This window comes from Ochotona princeps, chromosome 11 (assembly GCF_030435755.1).
Source record: "Ochotona princeps isolate mOchPri1 chromosome 11, mOchPri1.hap1, whole genome shotgun sequence".
NCBI classification, from domain to species: domain Eukaryota; kingdom Metazoa; phylum Chordata; class Mammalia; order Lagomorpha; family Ochotonidae; genus Ochotona; species Ochotona princeps.
This window is the reverse complement of record NC_080842.1, coordinates 44355502-44372732: the sequence shown is the minus strand read 5'-3', so window position 1 is coordinate 44372732 and position 17231 is coordinate 44355502. Positions and strand designations below refer to the sequence as shown.

The 17231-nt window shown below is 40.9% G+C and overlaps 1 protein-coding gene across 1 annotated transcript in view; it reads left to right on the top strand.

The window, feature by feature from the left end:
• Positions 1–17231, top strand: part of ATP10D (ATPase phospholipid transporting 10D (putative)) — an 87393-nt gene that overhangs the window by 45401 nt on the left and 24761 nt on the right. Inside the window, exons 10-13 of the mRNA XM_058670143.1 lie at positions 6135–6373; positions 13436–13624; positions 15514–16123; positions 17041–17147. Coding sequence (XP_058526126.1) covers positions 6135–6373; positions 13436–13624; positions 15514–16123; positions 17041–17147 — 1145 coding nt within the window. The remainder of the gene's footprint in view (positions 1–6134; positions 6374–13435; positions 13625–15513; positions 16124–17040; positions 17148–17231) is intronic.

The window sequence follows — 17231 nt, the reverse complement described above, 5'->3', positions numbered from 1 at the left end:
ACTTTGTCATGAAAGGATGTTGTATTTCATCAGTGTTGTATTTGTGCAATGCTTTCCCTGAATCATTGAGATAATCATGTGGTTCTTATTCTTATGTGTGTTAATATATTTCGCATTTATTGAGTTGTGCTTATTTAAGTGTCCTGCATCCCAGGTATAAATCTCACTTGGTCCAGTTTGGTAATCTTTTTGATGCATTGCTGCAGTTGATTAACTAGTGTTTTCTTGAAATTTTCTGTATCCATGTTAATCAGTGATATTGGTTGTATCTTTTTCTGGTTTGGGAATTAAGGTGATACTAGCCTCATAGAAAGGATTTTGGGGCATGGTGCAATAACCTAGTGGCTAAATCCTCACCTTGCAGTCACTGGGATCCCATTTGGGTGCCAGATCATATCCTGACTGCTCCAATTCCCATATGACTATAGTCATATGTCAACAAATTGGAAAACCTGGAAGAAACTGATAGATTTCTGAACACATACAATTTACCAAAAATGAAGGACAAAGGCATGGAAAACCTAAATAGAACAATAATCAAGACAGAGACTGCATCAGTAAAGACTCTGAACAACAAAGAACCAGTACCAATTCAACCAGACTGTTAAAGAACTACTCCCAAATTTTCTCAAACTGTGCAAAACTTTCTTTTCTTTTAAAGATTTGTTTTTACTGAAAAGGCAGATTTACGGAGAGCAGGAGATAGATAAAGATCTGCCATCCACAATGGCCAGAGCTGAGACGATCTGAAGCCAGGATCCAGGAGCTTCTTTCAGGTCTCGCGTGTGGGTACTGTGTCCCAAGACCATTGGGCATCCTCCACTGCCTTCCCAGGTCACAAGCAGGAATCTGGATGGGGAAGCAGAGCAGCCGGGGCGTACATGAACCAGCACCCTCATGAGATCTCAGCTCACTCAAGGCAGGGATTTAGCCACTGAGCTATTGGGCCTCGCCCTTGTTGATTTTTTAGTCTGTCTCTATTGATGAAAATGTGATGTTGAAGTTCCCAATTATCATTGTACTGGAACCTACTTTTCTCTTTTGAGCCACTAAAATTTGTTTCAAAAAGCCAGATGTGCTAGTATTGGGTGTATATACATTTCCTGTAGTCACATCTTCGTGTAATTCAGGTATTTTTCTTAAGATTCCACCATGATTCTCTCCATTTTCGCCTTGTTCATGTTGTGGTGATGCTGATTACGCTGTAAGAATTTCTAGAATGTATGTAACTAATCCACCATTAGTTTTGGTGATCAACAGTTATTCGCTGACAGAAATAACACTGCAGCTAAACTTATATAGAATGTTTGTGGTTTCCAAAGTTTTTTGACCATAGATCCTTATTTTCAAGGATAATTGTTTCATAAAATACACAGTGGGAAGTACTACATATTTTTTGTGTTTACATAATTTTGTTTTCAAAATATTTAAAATGTTAACTAGAACCCTTTACCACCCTATTCCCTGAACATACAAATTCCTATCCAAGTGAGTACTTCTCTTCCGTGCTTCCCTGTCTAGGGAAGATGTCAGCGATAGGAAATAACATGTCATCCTGTAATTGATAAGGTACCTGTTTGGGAACCATAGTTTTGTATTACCTCTTGGAAGTGTGGACTCTACCTAGGCATGGAAACATGCAGAACTTCTGGTCTGTTTTTATTGCCATAGTTTTAAAAATAAGACCTAGTGCATGTATATACATGTACACACACACACACCCCACAGTGTGGACAGGGGTCATGGTGAGGATCAATTCTCTAAGTTAATCCTGTGACATTTATTTTCATGAAAAAGAAAATTGTGTTACTGTTGATCTGTGTTTCCTGGCCAGTCCTTCAGGGTTTTCTTGCTAAGGGGTTGCCTAGGAGATAATTTCATAAAGCATATTGCTACTTAGAAATAACCTCTTACACATATGCTATGAAGCTGAGCACATCTCACAGCACCATCACACATTTTAAAACCTTGCAGCTCACAAATGTGGTCCCTCAGCAACACCAGAGCGTGTGTTGAACACGCAGAACCTCAGTTCCCCCTTCAGAGCCTGCATGGACGTCTGCACATAAAAAGCTCCCAGGTGGCTAATATGGATGTGATTGTTTAACATTGTGTCCTGTGACTGCTCTAAAAGGGAACACTTAAACCAATGACTTCTTTTGAAATGGTTTCAGATTTACAGAAAAGTTGTAAAGACATCATGGAGGATCCCAGTACACAATGACTCGTCAGTTTTAACAGGCATTCTATGATACATCTGTGGAAATAAGAAACCAATTTTGATACATAATCAATTGAAACCCATGCTCTATTCAAACTGTCTGCTTTTTTACCCAACTTCATTCTTAGGATTACATCGAGGTTTCTATATATCAGTCTTCATTTATAATTCTCCAGACTTGACAATTTCTTAGACTTTTTTTTTTATTATCTTAACAGCTTTAAGGGGTACTGTTCAAGGATTTTATAGAATGACTGTCAATTTGTAGTCCCTTACTCTATAGAGTATCTGTATTATACATATTTTATGAACCTGATATACATGAGAGCAGCACTGAATACTTTCCAAACAGTTTGAAATCACACCTTCCCAACCCAAATCTCATTTCCAATACCTACAAGCCATGAGGCTCCTGGAAAAATATCTAATTTCTCTGCGCCTTGATAAAAAAAATCACATGGACAGTATCTGCCTCTGGGTGAGGACAAGGGTGAGAGAAGGTAATTCATTTAAAGACATAGAGGACAAAGCATGGCATAAAAATTTTCTCTAATATTAGCTGTTGTTGTTGTCCTTGTAAGGATGACTCTTACAATACAGAACAGCCCTGTCTCTTAAGGAAGACATGTAGGAGGAAGGCTTACAGAAGTAAATTTATTATGTTCCTTATTATTTTGGTTTTCAGGCAGTCAGTTTTGGAGGTGGAGTCAGCACTGATTAAAGTGTGAGGTCTGTAAGTCAGAATTCTGGACGTTTTCAGAATACTGCAAATGGATGAGGAATGCTTTATACCCAGGGGTTTGCTTATCTGTGACATCTGAGTGGTGTGGTTGGAGGTGGCTTAACTCAGTGGGCTATTTACCAGCAGGTGAAAGCTGGCATGGTGGGAATGTTTGGGGGATTATTTCATAGTGAAAGATCAGATAGAGGGTGTGTAGATGATGCAGATGGATAAAGCTCATCCGAGTGTGCTGTTTACCCCTTGCTTTCAGCGCTTTGCAAGGCACACTGAAAAGTAGAATGAACTTTGTGTTTTATGGACGCACACTGACTTCTGAGTATGAAACCAATGTGAGTTAGAAGCCATATGTAGTTACTGGAAATTTCAAGAGAAAAATGGAAAAAACAAATTAGGCATTAAATCAGTAAGAAAAAGTAGGTAGGTAATTTAATACCTAACCCATTTCTTTCCCTCAGAAATAATGAAGGATTATAGAATTTGTTGTTTTCTTTTATGAGTCAGAAGCCGAGAATTCCTGCCCCAGTTTAAAGTATTTGTGGAACTTTTATTTGAATAGAAGTATTAAAAGTCTTCATGACCATTTGGATAAATTTTGTTTATCAGTGTGATAATAAACATTTGCATGTCACACCCAAGTTTTGTAGATTTTCTCTGGGCCTGGAAGTATCTCCACAGTAACTTTATTTTCTGAATTACATTGAAACTTTCTTGGTCTATTTTTTTTCTCACACATTTCAATCCGACAATCAAAGGTGGAATCATTCTGTGTCTTCTTGATTCTACTTATAGCTCTGATTATTGAGCTACCTAGCATGTTATTAGATTTGCAAGATATTTGATTTCCCTAGTGGTGGCTAGGAGTCATGTGATCATGAGGCATAGCTCTCCTATTAAATGCATTTTGAAGTTCCCTATGAATTTTAAAATAATATTGCACCTCAGCAAATTTCTAGTAATAACACAAAAATTTACCAACCTTAGTACTGCCAGTATTTTTATATATTGTCATGTGAAGCTGCCCAGTGCATTATATGATGCTTAGAAGTATCATTATCTTTTGTTCATCCAATGCCAGAAGCATCCCACTGTAGCTATAATAATGAGATTGTCTACAGTCGTTACCAGAGCCCTATGGTGAACAAATTCTATGTTGAGGACATCTGAGCTAACCTAGTTCACACACATCACTGCTAAGCAGCTGTTCCATAGTAGGTACACAGGCTGGTTTGGGGATAAAGAAGACCTGAATTTAAATCCCAGCTCTGACTCCAGCCAGCTCTTCAGCTGTGGCTATAGTACTCAATCTGTCTGACTCTTAATCTCTGCAGTTGCAGTATATAAGAGTTGTAGTTCCTGCTCATTATTTTGAACATGAAAAAGGAACACGCATACCCCACAACTTAGGTGGGAGCACACATGGCTATCTTCAAACATGGCATAGCATGAAGGATCAGCTTCTGGGGGCTGATTGGAATAATTTTTAGGACTAGCCTATATAATATTTTGTGAAATTAGGAAAATCACTAGCTTTTATTACTAGAATGAATGTATTAATAGTACCGCCTCAAAGCACCATTATAATGATTAAATAGGGCAGATACCCTATACCTATTAACTGTGGAGGTTACAATTGTTTAAATAAGTATATGGGTGAGAACCTGGGCCTATTGTATAGGTCTTCTGAGAAACTGGCGCTTGAACCACACCTTTAAGGATGTTTAGGATTTATGAGGTGAACTAAGAATGGATATTTCAAACAAGGGCACTGATGAGAATGAAGAAAGTCAGAATCTACGTGACACAATATGTAGACTGGTTTTTGAAGCAAAAAGTCATTTAAGAAAGCACGCTGTATTGTTTAAGCAGAGACTTTGTGAAACTTGCAGAATGATCATAAAATCAATGGGCCCAAATCATTCATTCTAAAACCTGAGGTCCTATGAGAGCAAAATATTAACTTGTTACACTTGTAATGAGTAACAGTATAGTGGTATGCTACAGAATGATTTGGTAGCTGCTGTAGATTAGATGGTTGGGAACATTAGAGCTTAGTTCTGAATGATGTAACCTTGAAGTTCAAAGACAGGATCATTGCACTGGGATGCTGAAACTAGCAATGAGGCCTTTAGTGGCCATGGTGAGCATGTTAGTTTGCAAAATGAAAGGATAAGGCTTCTAGAGTCTGAATTTCTGGGGGAATGTGGGAGACAAAAGAATGAAGTTAAAGAGAGTAGTATTCAGATTAATGTGGCTTTTGCAAATCAGGATAACCAATCAAGATTTTCTTCTAAGTTAATTGTGAAAACACTGCAGAGTCATGCAGGAAGTGATCTATTTTATCTTTTAAGAAGATCACTCTAGCTACTGTTTAAGGAATGGATTACAGATCGGGCAAAGAGACTTAAAGAAGAATCTTGTGGACGTCCATATAGAGGTATTCAGTTAGAGGATTACATGCTTGCAGGTGGATCTCAGTGAAAGGCCAGAATTGAAGGCATAGGCTTGTGGCTGGTGCAGTCGAGATTGCACTTCAAGGAAGGGACTAGTTGAGATCATCCAAGGAAGAATGCATAAATGAAGAAGGGAATGAGAACCTGCTACTAATGGACAGCCTAAGAAACTAGGAAGGAACAATAACCGGAGAGGAAAAGCAGGTTAAGTGTAGATTCGAACAACTCACGTCAAGGAGTTGTTCAGTCTCAGACATTACTGAGAATTCATGTACAATAGGGGACAATATAATGGTTAGATTTGTCAGTGTAGAACATGTTTGTGACTATGTTGTGAGCAGTGCCAGTGGGAAGATGAGGACAGAAAGTCATGAAATTGGTTGAAGAGAGATTGCTGCAGATGGGATCCAGATCACAAGTGGCCTTTCAGTCAAGCTGAGTGCTTGATCTACGGTAGGAGGAGGAAATACAGACTGCCTGAACACAGATGCAGATGGAGGATAGATTTGATGCTTGAAAAAGAAGGCCATTCATTTCTGATTGCTTCTCAGTGAGGTATAAGGTAAGTTCCTTAACTGAGTGGGGAAGGGGTAGGGCTGGAGGATCTAGAAACCAGGTTTGAAAAGGGAGGTGATAAGAAATCGCTGTTTAGCAATCGAATTTAATTACATACCCAATGGCTCTTCTCCAGGGTTCACCCAGTGTAATTTTTATTCCTCAGCCAAGAGATTAGAGTCCTATCAGGAAGCTATCTCTGAAGACGAAGAATTTGCAGACAGTCCCGGCAACTCCTTTGGCAATATGGTGAAGCTGCCACCCCACAGCTGCAGGGCTGCCCATCATGGGCCTCTGGGAAGGAAGCCCTCACATCCTCTGGCTGGAAGCTCTTGTGCTCTCGGAAGTGGAGAAGGAGCCAGCGAAGCGTCTCATGCCAGACAGGCGGCTTTCAGTAGCCCCATTGTAAGTGTGAATGCGTAACTAGAATCTTGTTCATCCATGCTGAAACATTAGTACTTTGTTCCAGAGAAGACATTGCAGAACCGCCACGCAGCATGATTGGCACACTAATTACACAGAGGAGCAACAATGTCACAACTCTGATGTTTGTTGTAAGTTGGTGCTGGGAGATAGTGTGTAATGTTTTGTGAGGATAAAAAAAATGTATATGCTATTTCTGGTCAGGCTAAGCCTGAGAAGAACTGCCTTGGTTTAAGGATCATGGATCATTCCCAGAAATAGTAGTATTCCCCATAGTTATCCCCTAGACAGGTAAATATGTCTAAGTGAGGGTAATTGAGACTTATGGCTCTAATCTTCACCCAAATGCAACCACACTCTCTCCTCTGTCCTATTCCTGTGCTCCAGAAGGGCAGTTTCTAATATTCCCATTTCAGAACTCAACACGCTGCGTCCTAGAATCCAACAGGAGGTGTTGGCAAGTGTCTCGTCACGTATGAACCAACCAACCCATGTTACTACAAAGAAAATAAGAGATGATGGAGAGAGTAAAGGACAAGGGAATTGTTTGTGTGAAAAAAACATCAGAAATGAAAAAGCTGTCCCATACTTAAAATTGCTTCTACAAAATGTCAACTGCTTCTCTGCCTGTCACACTTCATTAGCTCTTGTGTTTTACCAACAAGAGGATTCCACCATAGCAGACAAGAAATGCCTTCAAGATAGGTGATACAACAAGAACAAATTGGCTATGAGGAACCCTTGCGTTTCTACATGGAATGTATTATTTGATTTTCAAAGCAGGAAAGTGATATTAGACCCCAGGAGTGTCATTTGAGCCGGGAAGGCCTGGAGGAAAATTACCTGAGTCTTACCAACATTGCCTGCAACGATTTTAGCAACAGTAGCGATCATTTTAGTGGAACTCATTTCCATGGCATTGAGGCTGTAAAACCATTTACAGTACATCTTTGCCATTTGTCAAGCTGTTCCAAACATCCAGGCTTATTTTTCCTCAGTTTTTCAAAAGATATAAAAAACAGATCTAATATCTACTGTCGTAATTCTAAGGCTGAATCAGAATCACATAACATACTTTTTTCTATGCTATCTTTTTACCTTTTATATTCTTCATCCATCCAGAAGTGTGTGTTGATTCTTGTTCAGTAGGAAATAGCACATTATTGGCAACCAGGTGAATCGGCATCATAACTTCCCTCCTGATTCCCCAATCAAGCCTTATTCTCTTATCAGAAAAAAAGTAATTATTTTTAAGGTCCTTTTTATACAATTTCCCCTGCCTAAAATATGCTCTATCTTTGTATGCTATCTCTACTTCCCACATTGGCTGGACTTAATTCTTTAAGAATCACATTTCAACCCCCAGTCTTCTGAAGACTTCCCAAGTTCTCTTTCCTCAGCTTTCCAGCTCTGCTTACACATCCTTACATGCTATATTGGCCTTATTTCTGCTTCTGACATCACACCATAATTGGCTCCCTCAGAACAAGGATTTATTTGTGTTGAATGCTCAACTCAAGCCCTCTGACACATCCATTCCCAAGCAAACATATTCTTTTTTTTAATTTTTTAATGTGTTTTTTGACAATCTTGACATAATTAGGGTAACAAGGTTCAAGCACTACAGGAAGATGGGCAAGACAATTAGTTCCATATTGTTTCCTTAATATATCTGACGTAAAAGGGGATTTAAAGGGAGAAGCCCCACAAAGTCTCCCACCCACCCCAGGTCCCAGATGTGGGGCATGCTCCGAGGGTCTTGCTCAAGTGGTTTTAATAGTCCAACAGTTCTGAATTGCTGCCAGTCTCACCACTCCAAGCACAATGAGGTCGTTGAAGAATCCACTGAATGACATAGTCCATCATAGAGTCTCCGTTTGCCCAGTTTTTCACTGCCAACATATAGCTGAGGTGGTTGATTGACTTGTTCTGTCCTCTGTCTTTTTATGGTTAGGGTTCTGAGTCTGGAAGCTCGATTGGGGGGATCCCCAAAAAAACTTTGTCTGAGGTGTTCCCAGACCAGATTCTTGTATGTACTAGCAATTACAGGGCCTGGCACAGTCCATTGTCCCGATCAGCTGGTGGTTGCAATTGCTGGGATGGTGCTGAACAGGCTGAGCACTTCGATTTTTAATATTTTGTGTCTACCCTCCCTGTACCTCAGGGCATGTATCATTCTGATTATATGAATGACTGGGATTTCTGTTTGTATTTTTCAAAGGTCATCTGGTCAAGACAAGTTGATTTTATCATTTGTGAAAGTTAAATATTATTTTGAGAAAGTTTCAAAATCTTTGACATGACAGATGAGCTACTGTAAAAAATTTTGTGATGCTGAAAGTCTATCGAGCACAGGCAGAGAACACCAGCTTGAGAGCATACAGCTGTCCAGAAATGGAAGGCTGTAAGGTGGTCAGCTTCAAAGAAGGCATGTTTAGAACCAGACGATGAGTGAGGCTCCTGAAACGAGGTCCCAAAAAGGATATGCCAGACTTTGGGAGTTAGGGTGTCAGGGAGGACCGTGAATCCTGTGTCCATAGTTCCTGAGTTGGAAATTGAAGCCTTGCTTTGTAAACCACTGTGCTTAATGCTCCTTAAATCCTGCGGAGTTTTTCATTCAGCAAGCATAAGTCCATTTCACCTGGAATACTCTATTTTTAGATGTTTTCATGACTGCCTGCTTCCTGGCCTAGAGATCTCGGTTCAGGTGTTTTTGATGAACCCATTCTCCCTCATCTCTGGATGTGTCTGTCTAGGAACATCTGATTTAATTGTGTATTAGATAGTTTTGGATCTGTTGTCTCCTTCAAGTAGGCTTTATTTAATCTTAATTTTATAGATTATTAATCTTAATATTTAATCTTTGTTTAAACGGTCCCATGTACTCCTGTTTTCCTTGAGCAGTGTCTTTCACCATAGATCACTGGCACAGGATACATGAATTCGTTAGTGGAAGACAGAGCATAATACTGGGCAGTGGGATAGGACAGGGAAGACATGGTCCCAAGGCTTCGGTTTTGTTCTGCACAGAGGAATCACACACACAGCTGAATAATTGTATTCCTGTTTTAAACATTTAATAGTTCATCTAAACCATGGATAAGATGTGATTAACTTGAGGGAGCAAGAATGGAATGAGGAAAGATGCGCACAAGGGTCAAAGGTTGAATTAGGATGAATGGGAGGTTTGCAGGGGATGGTGTTTGGTGCGGACGGCATTTGGTATGTGCAGGATCATTGAAGAATGCGGGGCAGTGAAGGAATTGTTAACGTATGGTAACGACTTCCGCTGTTTTCCTTTGAATCTGTGATATTTAGGTATTGGAAGGGACCAATAGAAGGACTTGACATGCACCAAACCCAAAATTACACAGATAGGGTAGTGAGCCCCTAAACCTGAACAGGGATGTCAGCAGAGTAGTGAGCCCCTAAAACTGGACAGGCATGGCAGCAAGAACCGAAATAGGAACCCTGAGTACAGGTGGAACTAGAGGAGAGGAAGTGATATCAGAACCACTTGGTCAACTTGATCTCCCATCTCCAGTGTTGCTGCCGTTGTTCACTCTGTGTACTTGTGGAATTGCAAAAGCAAAGTGGGGCTACTATCACTCTCGGTCCTTTGTTATTAGACTTATTTATTTGAAAGGCAGGGTGACACAAGGGTGCCGGGCATAGGAAAAGGGAGCAAGAAGCATTGGTTTACTTTTCAAATATCACCACAGCTAGGTATGAGCTAGGGTGAAGACGGAATGTCTGTTGGGATCTCCCATATGTGTGCAGGGGGTCCAAGTGCCAGGCATTGAATGCTGCTTCCCGGGTTCATTGGAAGCGAACTGGATTGGAAGTGTAGGCTGGACTCAATCAAAGGCACTCTGATATGGAAAGCAGACCAAGCATCCTAAGCTATGACTTCAACTGCCACAATGCCTGGCCGCACGCAGTTTGTTGTTGTTGTTGTTGTTGTTTGAGATTTACTTATTTTTTATTTGAAAGGTAGGGAGCTGGAGGGGGTGGGTTGTTTTGTTTACAGAGAAAAGGAGAGAGAAAAAAAAGATCTTTCATGTGATGGTTCACTCCCCAATGGCTGCAACGGCTGGAACTAAGCCAATTCAAAGCCAGGAGTCTGGAGCCTCTTTTCAGGTCTCCCACGTTGTTTCAGAGTCCCAAGGCTTTGGGCCGTTCTCTTCTTTCCCAGGCCACAAGCAGGGAGCTGGATGGGAAGTGGAGCTGCCGGGACATGAATCATCATCCGTGTGGGATGCAGGTGCTTGTAGTCCCAAGAAGAGCCCGTTGAGCCACTGTGCAGGCCACCCCCACTCAATTTTAAACACGTCTAATATTTAAATTATATCAGTCATCCAAAGCCTCAGCAAACATCATTAGAGGCAAAAGAGTCTTGGCCAGGTTTTGTTTGTTTAATTTGATTTTAAAGAAGTGAATGGGGAAAAAAAACCCTGCATATAAAATCTACAACTCAGAGGGAAGACATAATGTGACTCACAAGGAAAAAATAAGCTTGGAAATTATTGGATGTCAAACTAATTTAGGACAAAAGTATACACAAAACTTTCTCTGAGCCCAGAGAAGGTCTTGTTTACATCATGTGACTGTCTATGTCATGTTCTTCATTCTGTGCTCCGATTAGAAGTATGCAACTTACCTAAGAACTCAAAAATCTTTTTAAATGTCTCTTTGAGGTTTGAGCTAATATGTGTTTAAAAGACAATATCGTCTTTTTAATTTCTTGTTTCTCCACCGATTTCCTTATGGAATACAAGCTCAGCAAATTTTTGATGGGAGACTGCAGAAATAAACTTTTATCGCCGAGCCATGTGCCAGGTCTGTTGTTAGGTATCCAGAGATCAAGAAGTTATGGCTGGGCAGAGTGATGTGGTACAATGAATTCAGCTGCTACTGGACAGGCTTGTATCAGAGAGCCTGGTTTTGTTTCCTGCCTTGGCTTCCAGCTCCTTAAATGTTCTGAGAAATTCAACCAAAATACTGACTTAAACAATGATTAAGCTTATGTTAGCCTAAAATTATTTTTGTGTTGCTTATTATTTATTAGCATTCTGAGGAGGGCCTTGGGAAATACTGCCTGAAAGCAACATATGGCGCTGTCATCATAGACTGTAGTAAAAATACAAGGCATATTCAAAAACTTTATGAGAATGTATGAAAGAACTACACGTAGATTTTAAAATTTTCTTCCACCATAATGAACTTTACTGAACACCATCTTCCATGAGATTTTTTTGGAAGGTTATTGCTGCTACACAGGTTTGCAGGCATCTGCTGGATTGACTAAACATGGAGTAAGACACAAGTCTTTCCATTTTCACACTTCTCTCCTGCTGATTTTGGCCAGGAGGTCCTTGAGACCAGATGTGTCTTCTGAGCAACTGGGATCCCATCACGAGGTGCCAGTTCAGTGTTAGTGAATCTGTGAGATTTCTGATGAAAGCAGCCAACAGTTTTAACAAACAGCCCTCAGAAGAATGTGTCTTCACACTGTTGAAATGAAACCATGCTTGAATTTTGCTAAATCAAATTCCCCAGGACTATAGAAATTGATATATTTAGATAGAAATTTAAGAATGCTTTGTGACGAGAGAACTCAAACCTCTTCAACCCCATGTGAGCCTCCTAACATCCCTGAAGTTGGGTTTGTCATTGGAGAAGAAAAGAAAGTAATCTTAAATTCCTTGGGTTCCTATTGTTCTGGTCTCATCTTTGTCTTTATCTTGTTTACTTTACACAACTACCTTGGCAGGTAAGTCTTTCCATTGTTACACTAAAGAAGAAAATGCACTGGGAGGCAGTGAGTGAGCTCTCAAGTGTGTGGGTCCCTGCTACCCACATGGGAGACCTGATGGGGTTTCTGGCTCCCCACCGTGGCTTGGCCCTGCCCTGGCTACTGCGGCAGGTGGGATTTGAGGAGTGAAAAAAGTGGATGGGAGAGTCTGTCCTTCCCCTTCCGTTTAAAATGAAATAAGAACAGATTTTGGAAAGGTTCACCAGGGGAGAATCAAGATGGCGGAATAGGGTAAGGACACGTTTCAACAGAGTGCCCTTGTCCATGCCCACGATGATGGACATATGACTGTTTATGGAGAACTATACTATAGTAATAATATAGGGGAACCCCGTGGGGGTGGTGAGAGAACGTGGGGAGAGGATAAGGAAAATCCCAGGGCTTATGGAAATGTATCGTAATAATAATAAAGAGAAAAGCAGCTCAGAAGGTTAAGTAAGCTGGTATGCAGAGACACTCCAACCTGATCCTGAACCTTTGGGACTTCAAACCTCTTTTTAAATATGCTAAGTGGTAGTATAAACCCTAACCTGTGTCCAGGATCAGGTATCTGCCTGCTTTAATCACTGCATCACATTTGCAGACTGCTTGCAGGTAGTGCACCCAACACTCCTCTAGAATGTGATGCTTTTATAAAATGAGGATTCTAAGCAGAATTCTGGATTCTGTACATTTTTTGCTCCAGCCGAAGACTTTCTAAGGCATTCATCTGTGTTCCTAAATGATAGCCAAATTTCTACCACAGTACTCCTTTGGATGAAATTGGTGAACCTACTTACAATAGCTTTTATTTTGTTGATTTGGCTTTTACAGTACTGGTACCTTGAGTCGCAAGTATTTTGTTAGAATCGTGTTATACACAGCATCCTCAGAAAGAAGTTGGTGTGCATCAGTTGCTTTCAGATGAAATGACACAAAGTAGACTTGTAGGCACAATGAATCTGCACTGTGAGGAGGCACTACACTAGATTCTACTGAAAGCTATTGTTCCTGGCTTTGGTTAGTATAATGGTCAAGATAACCTTCATTAATCATGTGCGCTTGCTTTTCAATTCAATGTATTTTATGTCTTCTGTTTTCCATTTCCAAGACAGCATATACATTTGGTGTGTTTTTTTAAAAAAAATTAGAAAGATAAAGTTCACTGTCCTCCTCTCCACTTAGATCGTGGTCTGTAAAGGTTACTGTTGTGTTGACTGTAACATCACCTTGCCTTCTTGGATGTGCAGGAAACAGATGTGCTCCCAGACACCAGACTTTTGGACAAATTTAGTCACATTACACCTCAGCTCTTTACTCCCCTGGATGAGAACACTGACGTTCCGCCCCTGGAGACCTTGTACATCATGGATTTCTTTATTGCATTAGCGATCTGCAACACAGTTGTGGTTTCTGCTCCTAACCAACCACGGCAAAAGGTAAGGTCTCTGATGTAAACAAGAGTGGCCTCCCGGAGGATTTTGGGCTTACATGTATCTGAATTGGTCTAGTTCTATTATTAGTAATTACTAAAAAATGGAAACTGATAGCAAATGTATCCTGTATACTCAGCACCTTTTGTCTGTATTTATCATGATCTACATGATTTGCTGGCATTAATAAGTTCCATTCTTTCAGTGACCCAGTGAGGTGATGGGATGAGGTGAAATTGCGAGCATCGTGGGTTTGTTGGGAAAGTCGGATCTGGACTTTGAACACCTGGCTAAGGATACTCTATTTGCCTCCAAGAGAATTGCTGATTTTGTTTTTTTTAAGTGCTTTTGCTTTGGTTTCCTCATGAAATTAAAATTTTCTTTAAGAGTTATGTGATTCCCTATGTCATGTGTGTGACATTAAGAAAAGTGTATTGGATCCATTACCATGTTTCATAATAATAGATGAATGTATGAGTAATATATGAATTCTGCTTTCCAAGTAGAAGCTGGGCTAGTTTGAACTCAGTCTAAAACCCAAGAGATCTAATATGCTAAAGTTCTGCAGTCCCTACAAAAGATGGATTTTTAAAGTCTATTCGTAGCTTAAAATCCATGGAAAATGCACTTCCAGTTAAGCAAAGCTTATTTTAGTGGCTGGTGTTTCACTGTTTGCTATGTTAGCTTCCTTGTGTGTAAGTATCTCCCCTTCTGCACATATCTATTTAAAATTCAATTTACGGCACAATTCAATTAAATTTTAATTTTCCATCAGATTACTTTCTTTTGGTAACTTCAGAGGTAGTCAACTTTAGCATAAAAATAATTAACTTCCAATTAAGTGGTGTTTGACAGAGATAACTATTTCATGAGGTTTTTCCTTGAAAGATGCTCTAGGAAGACTGATCACGTAGTTAGAGAATAAATCATCAGAAATTCTTGATTTCCCCTACCTGCTGTTTTCTCTCATGTGTTTCTGAAATGGGCATCTCCGGTTGTTTTCTCTTTAAGAAACTATTAGCTTATGCCCCCCAAATATAAAACTCAGTGATAGGAAGGCAATATAGAGTGTAAACAGTTCATAAAGAAAATGGATGATTTGACTCATTTTTTCATTTCGTGTTTTAAGTAAAATTTATCTAAAAGATGAGAACACAACAGATACGCATGGACCATATTCAAGGTTAAAGATTTATTTATTTATTTGAAAGAGCTACAGACAGAAGGAAGGAGAGACAGAAAGAAAGCAAGCTTCCATCCATTGGCTTGCTCCCCAGTTGGCTGCAACAACCAGAACTGGCCCAGTCCAAAGCCAGAAGTCAGGAGCTTCCTCCAGGTCTCCCATGTGGGTGCAGAGGCCCACCCAAGCACTCTCACCTCATTAGCAGGAAGCTGGGTTGGAAGCAGAATAGCCAGGATTTAAACCCCTGTGGGATGCTAACAGTGTCTTGACTTGCTATGCCACAGCACTGGCCTCAACTTTGCCAATAGAGACCTATAACTTTTATAAACTTCACTTGCAAGTACTGTAAAAACATGTCAGGGTGTTTCTAAGTATTTTGTTATGGCTGAATACTTAATTTGCTTGTAATTTTTAAGTTGTTGCTGCTAGGACACATAATAAACTCAAGTTTTCTGTGATTTCTTTCAGACAAACGCTGTAATTATGCTGAATCTCAGCACTTTGTCTTTTACTATTAGCTTTAATTGGTTGTAGAAATTGACAGTGTCATCAACCTAGCGCATCCTTTGTTTTTTTCATGCTTTCACTGTTTGCTGGCAATGAAAGAGTAATAACTGTTCGTATCTAATTTTTCCCAGTTTGGCTTTTTGGCTTTAAAGTTGTTTGAAGTTGCTTTGGATTGAATTGTTGAGACTTTCTAAATTCTTCCTAGATCCGACTCTCTTCCCTGAGTGGAATGCCCATCAAGTCCTTGGAAGAGATTAAAAGTCTTTTCCAGAGATTGTCCGTGCGAAGAGCGAGTTCACCATCTCTTGCCAGTTTGAAAGAGTCCTCTTGTGGAATTCCAAATGCGTTGGTGAGCAGACTCTCCCTCTTCAGTCGGGTGAAGCCGGCTTCACCCGTGGAGGAGGAAGTCTCCCAGAGCAGCGAGATCGAGATCGCACACAACGCCAGTGACTCTGCCTGCTGTGCAGAAACTGAGAAACACAGCAGTCACACAGAACTCACCGAGGGGAAATCTGCCCCTGGCCCACCCTTGGCCTCTGCCCTGTGTTACGAGGCCGAGAGCCCCGATGAAGCGGCCTTGGTGTATGCTGCCAGGGCTTACCGGTGCACTTTGCAATCACGGACACCCGAACAGGTCATGGTGGACTTTGCTGCGTTGGGGTCATTAACATTTCAACTCCTACACATCCTGCCCTTCGACTCAGTGAGAAAAAGGATGTCCGTGGTGGTCCGGCACCCCCTTTCCAATCAAGTTGTGGTATATACAAAGGGTGCTGATTCTGTCATCATGGAATTGCTCTCCAGGGGCTCCCCAGGTGGGTTCCTGCAGCTAAGATGCTAGTGACAGGAAGAGCCCAGAGGTAAAACGGTCACTCCCTATGCTTGTATACAGGCCCAAGAGTAGATACTTGGGAATAAGTCATACTTGGTGAATTATGAGGAAGGGGTCTAATATTTGTAGGAAAGCAAACAAGTTTTGGGGGGTTACACCTATCCAGGTTCCAATCTGAATTTTGCCATTAGTTGATTCTTTTTTTAAGTTTTTTTTTTTAATCTTAAAAAGTCAGATATACAGAGAGGAGGAGAGACAGAGAGGAAGATCTTGCATCTGATGATTCACTCCCCAAGCAACTGCAATGGCTGGAACTGAGCCAATCCAAAGCCAGGAGCCAGGATCTTCTTCCTGATCTCCCACAGATGCAGGTCCCAAAGCTTTGTGCCGTCCTTGAATGCTTTCCCAGGCCACAAGCAGGGAGCTGGATGGGAAGTGGGGCTGCCGGGACACAAATTGGCACCCACATGGAACCCCAGCACATGCAAGGCAAGGACTTTAGCTGCTAGGCTACTGCACTAGGCTCCATCAGTTGATTCTTGATAAAGTTATCTGTTATATACCTATAAGTCTCTAACAAAATGGGCATCATAGTACCTCCTTTATAAGTGCTTGAGATAGTAATGACATACTGCCTGCCGAGTGCTTTGAATAGGGTAAGGGCTTGACAAATGGCAGCAAACATTAATGTAGTCATTGGTATCGTCGTTATTAATGATGTGGGAGCAGCGTTTATATCAAGTTCTTAGTGCTTTTCTCTGCCCAGTGAGGAGGGAACAAGGGTGAGATTTATTGTGAGGGCTTCCTTTTATAGAGCCTTCAAAGCTTTTGTGGATTGTGGATTCAGCTATTGTTGTTTTCAAAAATATCTGTAACTGGATTGACTGTGGACGATTGCAGATGGAGCAACTCTGGAAGAACAGCAGATGCTCATAAGGGAGAAAACCCAGAGGCACTTGGATGACTACGCCAAGAGAGGACTGCGCACCTTGTGCATTGCCAAGAAGGTGGGGCTGCTGGGGATCGCCCAGCTTCCCGGGTCCCTCCCTAGCTTAGCCAGCAGTTACTGAAGACCAGCATGTGTAGCACCC